At 38.7% G+C, this 13,677-nt stretch overlaps 1 protein-coding gene and 1 pseudogene across 12 annotated transcripts in view; one reads left to right on the forward strand and one right to left on the reverse strand.

Moving 5' to 3' along the window:
* AASDH (aminoadipate-semialdehyde dehydrogenase) overlaps positions 1–13,677 on the reverse strand; it is a 47,532-nt gene that overhangs the window by 7,856 nt on the left and 25,999 nt on the right. For 7 of the 12 annotated variants that reach the window (XM_009207047.4, XM_009207045.4, XM_003898865.5 and 4 more), the window contains 7 exons: positions 11,922–12,163; positions 11,458–11,564; positions 10,790–10,962; positions 10,155–10,347; positions 8,095–8,210; positions 6,012–6,807; positions 1,295–1,458 (listed from right to left, as the gene is read on the reverse strand). In XM_009207047.4, coding sequence (XP_009205311.2) covers positions 1,295–1,458; positions 6,012–6,807; positions 8,095–8,210; positions 10,155–10,347; positions 10,790–10,962; positions 11,458–11,564; positions 11,922–12,163 — 1,791 coding nt within the window. Of the gene's footprint in view, positions 1–1,294; positions 1,459–6,011; positions 6,808–8,094; positions 8,211–10,154; positions 10,348–10,789; positions 10,963–11,457; positions 11,565–11,921; positions 12,164–13,677 lie in introns of those variants that run through there. The other 5 variants (XM_031664467.1, XM_031664469.1, XM_009207048.4 and 2 more) reach the window with 4 other exon arrangements.
* LOC108585989 lies at positions 12,856–13,656 on the forward strand (annotated as a pseudogene).

Here is a 13,677-nt window from a genome sequence, read left to right on the forward strand (position 1 = left end):
AGGACACCACCCAGAGACAACCAGTGTTAACAGTTTAGCATTTTCTCATTTCTTTTTGGGGTATGGGTGTATGTGTTATGTCTGTGCGCACACATCTGAGAATGTGTGTATATACACACACATGACTTAATATAGTTGAGATCATTCTGAATATACAACTTGGCATCACGTTTTGCTCACTGATTTTGTAATATTATTTAAATATAATTTTAATGCATAATATCCCATATGAACATAAATAATTTCTCTACCTTATCATTGAATGTTTTTTGGAATTTCTAGGTATTATAAACAACTTAGAAATAGGCATCTTAATGCGTATATTTGACTATGTTTCTGATTATTTTGCCAGTATTTCTAAAAAAATAATTTTATTGGACCAAGGATATGATATTGTTACCTATGGTCAAATCAAATCATTTTCATTAGAGGCCTCACTAGTTACAACCTCTTACCACTCTCATCAGCATTTAATGTTATGACGAATATGTTTCCTAATCTAATACCATTTGTTTCTCTATCTCAGAGTTTTTAATTTTCATTCCTTTGATTATTAAATTTATGAACTATTTATATACATTTACTAGTCATCTCTTCTTTGGGGTCCTGTGTATTTATGTCCCTTGTTTATTTTTCTATCTATCTGGATCTTTATATTTTATTAATTTGTATTTGATCTTCATTTTCATTAATATTAATAAACATAAATGAATTTCCACCTTTTTCACATTTATTTCAAAAATTTTCCCAGCTTAATTTCATAATTCTTATATAACATTTTAATTTTTATGTAATCAGGTCTTAAAATATCTTATTGATATCTTCCTTTGTCATTTTTTTCTACTGTCACGATGATAATCCTAAATTCTTTACATTCCAAAACTCTGAGTAGCACACTTATTTGTGGTAAATTTGGTAATGAAGTTAAAAAGGTCTTAAGATATTAAGACTTAATTAATGCTTTATTCTTCCCAGACCACAGTGATAAGCTTGGGAAATAGTTAATATCTGTTCCAAGGCTCAACTGCACCTGACAGTTACTTCTTCTAAGTATTAGAAATTTAATGCTTCTATGCTTATGATATTAGACTAATGAGGTGAATTTTTTTTTTTTTTTTTTTTTTTTTGAGATACAGTCTCACTCTGTCACCCAGGCTGGAATACATTGTCACAATCTTGGCTCACTGCAACCTCCACCTCCCAGGTTCACGCAATCCTCCCACCTCAGCCTCTGGAGTAGCTACCATTACAGGCATGTGCCACCATGCCCAGCTAATTTGAGGTGAATTCTTACATAAATATCTAAAGCATATGCATGCTGGTCATGAGATCCAATGTAAATGAGTCCTGTGGTTGGATCCATGGCTGCTGAGCTTTTGACAGCATCTCCAGTAGTAAACATCCAGTATTTTTCTCCACTATTACTTTTCAGAACATAAACTAATCCATTATAACAGCCTGCCAAGAAACAAAGCACAAAAGATTTGATATAGATATATTACTGGAAAATAATTCTTTAGCCTATATCATGCTATTTATATTCAGTCCTCCTCTTATACATAGGCTCTATGATCAGCTCATCTGGCTTACATTTTAGCAATGTAAAGCAGAAACTGAATTAGTAATCACTTGCATAAAATATCTATTTAGTAGATATATCTTATGTTTTAAAAGTTTCACTAATTTTTTTACATACTTTTTTTTTTTTTTGAGACGGAGTCTCGCTCTGTCGCCCGGGCTGGAGTGCAGTGGCCAGATCTCAGCTCACTGCAAGCTCCGCCTCCCGGGTTCACGCCATTCTCCGGCCTCAGCCTCCCGAGTAGCTGGGACTACAGACGCCCGCCACCTCGCCCAGCTAGTTTTTTGTATTTCTTAATAGAGACGGGGTTTCACCATGTTAGCCAGGATGGTCTCGATCTCCTGACCTCGTGATCCGCCCGTCTCGGCCTCCCAAAGTGCTGGGATTACAGGCTTGAGCCACCGCGCCCGGCCTACATACTTATTTTTAAAAAGTGCTTCACTACTGAAAAAATAATAAAGCACACTGTGATGGAGAGAGATTTTTGACGCATCTGGATTCAGATTTCATCACAACTAACATTGGGCATTTAAATCACCCAGTGTTGCTAAGCCCCAAATTATTCATCTGCAGAATGTGGAGTCATCTACTTCCAGGGTTATTGTGACAATTCAGATAATGTGAATAAATGCCCAGTGCATAGAAAGTGTTTAAGAAGTGCTAACGTTAACAGTCAACGTTCATTGAGCATTTACTATGTGTCAAGTGCTATTCTAAGTATGTTACATCTATTAATTCATTTAATCTTCACAGTGAAGTAAGTACTATTATAACCACATTTTATAGATGACAAAATTGAAGCACCGAGAGACTAAATTACTGGGGAAAAATTACACAGCTCATATGTGGCAGAACCAAGATTTGAATCTAAAAAGTCAAGCTCTAGAGCCTATGCTCTTAACAACTAAACTACTTTTCCCAAATTGCTGCTATGGATGAGAAGACAGGGCAGGAGTCCTTGACCTTGGTGTAGTCAAAATAACCTAGCCGGAAGTAGAGATTGTTCAAATCTACAAAGTGAAGGTCACTGAAATTCCCTGGAGACCATGAAAATCAGGAGAAGTAGAATTTGGGGACAGCTATTTAGGGCAATTTCATTGACGCCCACTCTCTAGATGGCTCTGCCTATGGCCACTGCCACTCATTGGAGACCCAATTCCCCATGTACTTTTTATGCTTGTTTTTCCCCTGGCAGTTATTAGTTAGTAGCAAGAGAGTAGTGACCAGCTCAGAGATGACAAAGAGAAATGTCCTACATAGTAGAGCACCCCAGAACTCACCTGGGTAAAGATTTCTATCAATTCAGTTTAATTCCAAAAGACAATAGAGACGAAAATTTTTTGAACTTGGGTTAGGCAAAGATCGCTAAGATGACACTGAAAGCATGACCCATTAAAAAAATTAAAGTGGACTTCATAAAAACAAAGGACTCCTCTTCAAAAGACACTATGTCACTATGCTAAGAGAATAAAACACAAGCCCCAGACTGAGAGAAAACATGCAAAACATATATCTGATAAATTATTTGTATTCAGAATACATAAAACAATTCTTAAAACTCAATTTAAAAAACTAGGCCGGGCGCGGTGGCTCAAGCCTGTAATCCCAGCACTTTGGGAGGCCGAGACGGGCGGATCACGAGGTCAGGAGATCGAGACCATCCTGGCTAACACGGTGAAACCCCGTCTCTACTAAAATATACAAAAAACTAGCCGGGCGCAGTGGCGGGCGCCTGTAGTCCCAGCTACTCGGGAGGCTGAGGCAGGAGAATGGCGTGAACCCGGGAGGCGGAGCTTGCAGTGAGCTGAGATCCGGCCACTGCACTCCAGCCTGGGCGGCAGAGCGAGACTCCGTCTCAAAAAAAAAAAAAAAAAAAAAAAAACTTAAAAATGGGAAAAAGATTTCAATAGACACTTCATAAAAGATATACAGATAGCAAAAGAGCTTATGAAAAGGTGCTCACCAGACACGGTGGCTCATGTCTGTAATCCCAGCACTTTGGGAGGCTGAGGTGGGCAGATCACTTGAGCCCAGGAGGTTGAAACCAGCCTGGGCAACCTGCAGAAGCTCTGTCTCTACAAAAGTTACAAACATTAACCAGGTGTGGTGGTGCATGTCTGTAGTCCCAGCTACTCCAGAGGCTGAGGTGGGAGGATCACCTGAGCCCAGGAGTTCGAGGGTGTAGTGAGCCATGATCATGCCACTGTACTCCAGCCTGGGTGACAGAGCAAGCCCCTGTCTCAAGAAAAGGAAAAAAAAAAGATGTTCAACATCACTAGTCACTAGGGAAAGGCAAATTAAAACCACAATAAAACACCACTCATGATTATTTCAATGGCTATAACAAAAAAAAATTAAAGCTGACAATACTAAGTACTAGCAAGCATGTGGTGCAACTGGACCTTCACACATCGATGGTGCAAATGCAAAACAGTTTAGTCACTTTGGGAAACAATTCAGCAGTTTCTTATCATTCAGCTGTATTACTAAAAGTGTCCCGTAGTATAATTTTCAAAATGCTGTTGTTTAAAGGGGAAGAAGGAAGAATCAAATTCAGATTCAAGTAGATTGCTGCTAGGATAGCACAAGTAGGGAAAGTTATTCCTAAGCCTTTAGTCTGAAAAGTTTTGATGAAGATTCCATGAGCATACAAAATGAAACCTAACATATCTGGGAGAGTAAAAAGAGAGTTGTAGTCAGGCGGAGATATTATACCCAGGACCCCCATATTCCTAATAAAGTAAAAGTCACCTATACCTTAATGAAACTGAGCAGCAGGTAGTAGCTAACACTTAACGAGCACTTTTGAAAAAATGCTCGCCAGACATGGTGGCTCACGCCTGTAGGGAGGCTTAGGTAGGTGGATCGCTTGAGCCCAGGAGTTTGAGATCAGCCTGGGCAACCTGCAGAAACTCTAACTACAAAAATTTCAAACATTAGCCAGGTGTGGTGGCACATCCCTAGCAAGGAACCAATGGATTCATAAACAATTATCTCATTTAATCCTCCCAAAAGCTTGATAAAGATTCTGGTGGTTTTAAAATATGTCCAGGAGGCCGGGCAAAGTGGCTCACACCTGTAATTCCAGAACTTTGGGATGCCAAGGCAGGTGGATCACAAGGTCAGGAGTTTAATACCAGCCTGACGAACATGGTGAAACCCCATCTCTACTAAAAATACAAAAATTAGCTGGCTGTGGTGGCGTGTACCTGTAGTCCCAGCTACCCAAGAGGCTGAGGCAGAAGAATCACTTGAATCCGGGAGGCGGAGGTTGCAGTGAACCGAGATTGCGCCACTGCACTCCAGCCTGAGCGACAGAGCCAGACAACGTCTCAAAAAAAAAAAAAGTCCATGAATTCTTTGATGCACTTCCTTTCAAGAGGTGGAGCCTAATTCTCTTCCCCTTGAGTGTGGCTTGAACTGAGTTATGCACTTTTCATTTATTTATTTATTTTGAAACAGAGTCCTGCTCTGTTTGCTCAGACCAGAGTGCAGTGGCACAATCACCACTCACAGCAGCCTCAACCTACTGGGCTCCAGTGATCCTCCCACCTCAGCCATTCAAGTAGCTGGGACTACAGGCATGTACTACCATAGCTAGCTAACGTTTGTATTTTTTGTAGAGACAGAGTTTCTGCATGTTACCCGGGCTGGTCTTGAACTCCTGGGCACAAGTGATCCGTCTGCCTTGGTCTATCAAAGTGCTGATATTACAGGTGTGAGCCACCGCGCCTGGCTGAGTTACGCACTTCTACTTAACAGAAGAAAACAAAAAATGATGGTATGGAATTTGGAACACTGGGTCATAAAAGGTACTCTGTTCCTCCTTACCTGCTGTCTCCTGGATCACTCACTCTGAGGAATGTTAGCTGCCATGTTGTAAGGGCAGTCAAGCAGCCTAGAGAGAGGCGCATGTGGCAAGAATTGAAGCTTCCTGTCAGAACCAGCAAAGAACTGAGGCTTTCTGCTAATAGTGATGCAAATGAGCTATCTTGGCAGATTTTCCAACCCAAGTCAAGCTTTCAGATGGCTATAGCCAGAACTGCCAGCTAAGCTGCTCCTGAATTGCTAACTCATAAAAACTATGAGACAATAAATCTGTGTTGTTCTAGGTTGTTGAGTTTTGGGGTATTTGCGATGCAGGAACACATTTTATTATTATTCCCATTTTACCCACAAGGAAAGTGACATTCTAAGAGGTTCAGTAACCTGCCAAAGGTCACAGAGCTCATAATAGCTATAGAGGTAGGTTCAAATCCAGGGACTCTTGACCCCAAGGCCCACATTGTTAAACAGCACAGGGTTGACTATTATTTTTTGACAGCAATCAAACCCATCATACATAGATTTTTTAAAAATTTAACTTGGGCCTATGAAGATTATTGTATGGTAATTCAATTTAACTCCACAAACTTCAAATTTAAACACTTACCCACCACAATAAAGTTTCCACACTTAGATACACATGCTGAGGATTCAATTCGATCTCCCAAAAGCTGTTCCCATTTTACCTTCCCAGAGTAAAAGTCAACTGCCTTCATTCTATGAGAATGGGAACCAATGTACACAGTTGTAGATGACTTATCGAAAGCGGGTATTACAACCAGCGGTGAAGCATCTACGCACTTGCCTGTGTCTGACCTCCACCTCACATGTAACTCCATTTTCTGAGTCCCTATCGCAGGTTTCCCCTCTTCAGAAACTTTCACAACACAGGATGGATCTTTTGACTTCCCAATAAGAACTGGAGAATTTAAGTCTTTCACATTTTGAATGTTGGTCTGTGAAACTGAATCAGAAGGATAGGCTGAAGAGCAATGTCCTAACTTTGTTGAAAACCTAGTGGTATTCAGAGACAAAATTTGACTCCCTCTGCTCAGTGCAACAAAAGCATTAATCTCATTGTGGCAACTTAAAGTCATGATAGCTTTCTGATGTAAAGATGTTCCACTAGCTTCCTCTTGATTAATGTCGCTGAGTTTCCTTTTTGTGGCACAACTCTTCCTGAATGTCACATCTTCATCTGGAAACACTGTTTGAAGAATGTGGTTGTAAATCTCTAAAATGGAACTGCTGAGAATAATTTCCAGAAGCCCAGGCACTGATGTACCAACAAGTTTTTCAATTTCACTGAGGAGCCGGATGGACTTTAAGGAATCTCCACCACTATTTAAGAACAGTGACTCATCAGGAACCTTCAAAAGATCTTCTGGGAGATTCAGAGTAGACTACAGATGAGAGAATAGAGAAATATGTGACGTAAAGGTCTAAAATCAAAAGACTTCAACATTTACAGGTAATATAGAGAGATGAGAGTACCTACATTAATAATTAGAAATATAGGCTGGGCACAGTGGCTCACGCCTGTAATCTCAGTACTTTGGGAGGCTGAGGCGGGCGGATCATATGAGGTCAGGAGTTCGAGACCATCCTGGCCAACACAGTGAAACCCCATCTCCACTAAAACATGAAAATTAGCTGGGCGTGGTGGTACCCACCTATAATCTCAGGTACTCAGAAGGCTTGAGGCAGGACAAACACTTGAACCCGGGGGTGGAGGTTGCAGTGAGCCAAGATTGTGCCACTGCCCTCCCACCTGGGCAACACAGTAAATCTCTGTCTCAAAAAAAAAAAAATAATAATAATAATAATAATTATAAATATAAAATAAATACTTTTAATAATAAAATAAAGTTTTAAATTATTTTATTTATGTTAAAGGAGATCACTGTGCTACCAATTTTGTCACAAAGTCACTCTAAAAGTACAAAATATACTTCCCTTTAGAGCTGTTTTCTTACCCATAAAATTGGGACAAAAACATCTGATTTATGAATTATAAAGCCCACAAGATACCAATAGCCAGTATTTCTGTAATACGGGAATAATCTGTCTTTGGTTGCTTCATATAAATCAAAATTACTTTCCAAGAATCTAAAAATGAAGTAGATGAGACTTTTATCTTAGATACCCTCTATTTTTAGACAAGGCTACACAATTACATCCTCTTTTCAGAACCCTTTAGAAGCGAAAAATCTATATTTTATTTAACAAAAATTATTAATTTATTGAGATATATTTTAAAAATTCTCTCAAGTAGAAATACATATTGTTACTGAAAGTTCTTTTGGAATAATGATGTAAGCCTTAAGCCTAACAGACAACACATTGTGCTATAGCAAGATTTGGCTATTTTATCAGCTCTGACAAGAGTGTTACTACATTCCACTGATCCTCTTAGAGAAAAGTTATGTCAAAACAGGTTTTGTCTACTTGTGCCTTTTATTACTACTTCACTTTCAATAAATTTCTTTGTGGGGAACTTAATCTAGTCTTACAGTAGAGAACCTAACCTTCATTTTAACACAAATTGGATAAATGAAGCCATAATACCTAACATCTGGGTAGCAATAACATTCTCAGAAAATTGTATCCAACTTGTTAGGATGACAGCATTCCCTAAAGATATAAAATGACCTCCTTATAATAATAATTTTGTAACTTAAAAATTGTACCTTCCACAAATACTGTAATTTTTCCCAAAGGTCCTCTTTCCCACTGAGTTTATTCTCAGACTTCAAGTTTATGTAGTTTAAATATATCTTGTTTAACTCAGAAACATCAATTTTGCCTTAATATAAAAGAGAAATAACAAATGTTTTAAAACATTTTAAAATTTCACTCAAAGCCTTTATATATTCATTAGCCATACACATTTTTTTTTGTACAACACAGAAATTGTATAAAGAGTTTGTTGTCAACAATGAACTCTAAAAAGTTGTCTGATGCTACCAAGAATGTAGAGAGAAATAGATGAGAAACAGGCCAGGCATAGTGGCTCACTCCTGTAACCCCAACACTTTGGGAGGCTGAGGTGAGAGGATTGCTTGAGGCTAGGTGTTCAAGACTAGCCTGGGTAACACAGCAAGACCCTGTCTCTACAAAAAAAATTAAAAATTGGCCTGTAGTTCTAGTCACTCAGGAGGCTTAGATGGGAGGATCACTTGAACCCAGGAAGTTGAGACTGCAGCAGTGAGCCCTGATTGCCCACTGCATTCCAGCTTGGGTGAAGAAGTGAGACCTTGTCTCCAAAAAAAAAAAAAGAAAGAAAAAGAAAAAAAGGAGCTAATATTTATCCAATTTATCTCAATTTCAAGAGTTAAAGAAATAGGTTCCATTAACTGAGCAATTACTGCATTTTGAAGTATATGTTAAATAAAAATGAAATTGGGAAGGCAATATAATATGGTGATTAAGATTATATATTTTGAAGTCAAACAGTGCTAGACAGACAAAACAAACAATAATAAAAATAAAATTAAAATAAAAACAGTCCTAGACAGAATATCAATTCTATCACTGTGATAAGTTAATTGTATGTGTCAATGTGGGTGGGCCACAGGGTGCCCAGATTAAACATTTTTCTGACTGGGTCTGTGAGGGTGCTTCTGGATGAGATTAGTATATGAATCTAATTAAGGACTCAGAAAAGTAGATTGAGCATCATCCAAACTGTTGAGGGCCAAAATAGAAAAAAAGGCAGAGAAAGGAAGAATTTGCACCCTTTTTCTTTCTCTTTTTTGAGATGGAGTCTCACTCTGTTGCCCAGGCTGGAGTGCAGTGGTGCATCCGTGGCTTACTGTAACCTCCTCCTCCTGGGTTCAAGCGATCCTCCCACCTCAGCCTCCCAAGTAGCTGGGACTACAGGCGTGCACCACTGCACTTGGCTAATGTTTTTTGTATTTTTAGTAGAGACAGGGTTTCACCATTTTGGCCAGGCTGGTCTCAAACTCCCAACCTCAAGCGATCCATCTGCCTTGGCATCCCAAAGTGCTAGGATTACAGGCGTGAGTCACCGCACCTGGCATGCACCCTCTTTGTGTCACTGCTTAAGCTAGGACATCTCATTTCCTCCTGTCCTCAAACAGGGATTTACATCATCAGCTTCCCTGATTCTCAGGCCTTAGGACACAGACTGAATACAGCACTGATTTTCCTGAGTCTCCAGTTTGCCAAAGGGAGATTAGACCTCTTAGCTTCCATAAATGCACAGGCCAATTCCTGACAATAAATCTTTTATATATCTATATATTGGTTCTGTTTCTGGAGAACCTTGACTACTATACTAATATAACCACTAACTAGCAAAATGAGTTTTGGAAAATTACTTAACCTCTTTTTTGATGTTGCCAAGTCTGGAGTACAGTAGTTATTTACAGGCACAAACATAGCATACTGTACCCTCAAACTCCTGGCCTCAAGTCATCCTCCACTTTAGCTTCCCTGAATGGCTGAAACTACAGGCGCTCACCACTATGCCCCACTGAATTACTTAACCTCTTTAAGCCTTATTTTCCTCATCTGTAAATAAGAATAATACCACCTATCCACAGGATTTTCTGAAGATAAAATGAATTAATTATACAAAGTGTTCAAAAGAGGGTCTATCACAATAAATGCTAGTACCATTTACAAAAATAATAAAGATTTATGTGATCATTAAGCTAGTTATGAATACAATTAGTATTATTTGGCACTGAATTACTAAATTATATTTGGCACTAAATTACTTTACCGTGGGATGTAAATGGTAGAGAATCAATCAATACAAGCTCATCTGGGATTGCATGACTTGGAAGATATTTGTGCAGTTCTTTAAAGATGTATTCTTTTACTGAAGCATCTTTAGACACCATGAAGAGAATTAATTTTTCCTGATTATACCATGTAACTGCACAAGACTCCACTTGCTGAAGCTCTTCAGCAACCTATAAGAGAGATTATCCCAATTTGCCAATGAGGATATTTACAAACAAGCTCCCTAAAAGCTTACTTTTTAATGTCTGAAATCAAAACAGTTGAATTAAATTTTGGAATATACTGGAGATTTTTTTAAAAATTGCTTTGCTACTGTTACTATTACTTGCACATAGGGTTCATAATATTTTTCAAAATAATAGGTCCTAAAGCAAAAGAAGCCAGTTTAATTTCACAAATATTAAAATCCAATTTGTCACTTATTTAAAGAATAATCATCTCTTCATGCTGGGGATAAGGGGCACCCTGAATTATTCATATCTTTTATTGTAATTCATCACTAACACAAAAATGTCAGGTGTAAATAATAGAGACCCCAGCACAGAAAATTGGTGGTGGCTGCTTCTAATACTTACATATATTAATAGATAGTCAATATTTAAATAGTTCTACCTGTTGCACAAGTTCAATGTTAAGACGTTTGCCATGACGTTTGATCTGACTGTCTTTTCGTCCCAAAAAAAAAATCTCTCCATCTTTCACAGTCACAAAGTCTCCTGTAGCTCGCATTGTGCCAAGTGGTACTGTCACTTCATCATCAAGAAAACACACTCTGTTTCTGCCACCTTCCCAAGATATAAACACCAATGTCATAAAAATTCAAGGGAAATATATTAAAAACCGTAAAATCAACAACATCTCCAAAAGTTTGGTGACTAAGTTTCAAAATTTAAATACTAAAAGAGGGGCTCATTTTAAAATGTTATCTGATAAAACTAGACACAATAAGTTCAGTAAATAAGCAAAGAGATAAAATGAAATTTATTTCTTAAAATTTATAGATTTAAAAATTCTTAGACTACTGATTAAATATAATTTTGGCTATAAATATAAATATGAAGGTCCAAGTTACAGTTTCTAAATTACTTTTATTAATGTATTAGATATTATTATCTGAAATAATTATTGTAACATTTGGTATTTCATGACTATATGAATGAGATTAAAAATTATCACTGAAAAGCATGAGATAGACAAAAGAAAAAGAGGAAAGGAATAAAATTAACACATCAGATCATTTTTCTTGAAAAAAAATTCTCAATCAACAAATATAAAACAACCTAAAAATACTTGGCCACTGCCTTCCTGAATTGTGAAGCCATTAGTATCTCTGACTTCAACTACTGTTCCAAGAAGTGGAAATCCCAGTTGTACAGGCAATTCACATCTATGAAAATAAGATCCAGAACAGATTTAAAATTTTTCATTTGAATAGAATATTTTCCAATATATTTAAATCATACTGTACCAAATAAAGAAAAAAAGTTTGTTATGCTATAATTCAAAGACTGACAAGAGGAAAAGGTTAGGTGGAGAGGTAATCATATATGTTATTCATTACTATTTAGTACGAAAATTTGTAGCAGTATCTTGGCACCAGCTATAGTAAGGAAGGTTCTGGATTCCCGACTTAAAATATCAGATACAATCATATTTCTAAAATTATTACCCCAGCGCCTATCAAAACCAAAAACACTATCAATGTTAAGATCCTAGAAATACATAGTATAATGAAGACCCTTACTTTAAAGTAGAGTTAAGAATCTTCTCTGGAATCCTATAAATGGTTGCCCAACTTGATACCTCTGTGATACCATAAACATTAAATATTTGTGTTTTATTGCCTTCTCCTCTCCAGCTTCTGAGAACTGTCAATGATGGAAACGCTTCACCACCAAGGGCTAATACTCGAAGAGAAGTAGTGGCTGACAAAACATTTGACTTGATAAGCTTGGATCCAAATCTTCTAAGCAATGTTGGTGTTGCCTGTAGATACATTAAAAATAATTTATTTATTTCCCTTCACTTCTTTAAAAAGGTAAGCACTGTAGTTATTATTTCAAAGTTAACATTTAGAGCCCACATGGAAATTAAGGCTGTGTTTATCAAATGGGAAATCCCATTTGGAAAACTACTGGTGCAACATTATCTTCTTGTTTTTGTTTTTGTTTGTTTGTTTGTTTGAGACAGGGTCTCACTCTGTTGACCAGGCTGGAGTGCAGTAGCATGATCACAGCTCACTGCAGCCTCAACCTCCCAGGCCCAAGTCATCATCCCACCTCAGCCTCCTGAACAGCTGGGACTACAGGCACATACCACCACAACTAGCTGATTTTTAAAATTTTTTGTACAAATAGAGCCTGTGTTGCCTAAGCTGGTCTTGGACTCCTGGGCTCAAGCAATCCTCCCACCTTGGCCTCCCAAAGCACTAGGATTACAGGCGTGAGAGCCAACTGGCCCAACATTATCTTCCTAATGTGGATATCACTTATGCTGTAGAAAAAAACTCAAGCAAAAATATTACTTATATTTCATCATACAGTTCATACAAAAAGGTTTAAGGATAAAAAGGACAAAAACTATAAAATCAATTTACCTTTCCTTTCTTGCTCTGTATAAAAAGTATACAAAAGGGTTTAAGAACGTGCCTAAGTAGCTCTCTCCTCCCGCCATCCAAGATGCCGAAAGAAAAGAAGGCCAAGGTAAAGAAGGTGGCTCCGGCCCCTGCTGTCGTGAAGCAGCAGGAGGCCAAGAAAGTGGTGAATCCCCTGTTTGAGAACAGGCCTAAGAATTTCGGCACTGGACAGGACATCCAGCCCAAAAGAGACCTCACCCACTTTGTGAAATGGCCCCGCTCTATCAGGTTGCAGCGGCAGACAGCCATCCTCTATAAGCAGCTGAAAGTGCCGCCTGTGATTAACCAGTTCACCCAGGCCCTGGACCACCAAACAGCCACTCAGCTGCTTAAACTGGCCCACAAGTACAGACCAGAGACATAGCAAGAAAAGAAGCAGAGGCTGTTGGCCTGGGCCAAGAAGAAAGCTGCTGGCAAAGCGGACGTCCCCACTAAGAGACCACCTGTCCTTCCAGCAGGAGTTAACACCATCACCACCTTGGTGGAGAACGAGAAAGTTCAGCGGGTGGTGACTGCACACGACGTGGATCCCATCGAGTTAGTTGTCTTCTTGCCGGCCCTGTGTCATAAAATGGGGGTCCCTTAGTGCATTATCAAGGGGAAGGCAAGACTGGGATGTCTAGTCCACAGGAAGACCTGTACCACTGTCGCCTTCACACAGGTTAACTTGGAAGACAAAGGCGTTTTGGCTAAGCTAGTGGAAGCTATCAGGACCAATTACAACGACAGACACGATGAGATCCGCCGTCAGTGGTGTGACAATGTCCTGGCTCCCAAGTCTGTGGCTCACATCGCCAAGCTCGAAAAGGCAAACGCTAAAGAACTTGCCACTAAACTGGGTTAAATGTACACTGCTGAGTTTTCT

Source organism: Papio anubis, chromosome 3 (genome assembly GCF_008728515.1).
Source record: "Papio anubis isolate 15944 chromosome 3, Panubis1.0, whole genome shotgun sequence".
NCBI classification, from domain to species: Eukaryota; Metazoa; Chordata; class Mammalia; order Primates; family Cercopithecidae; genus Papio; species Papio anubis.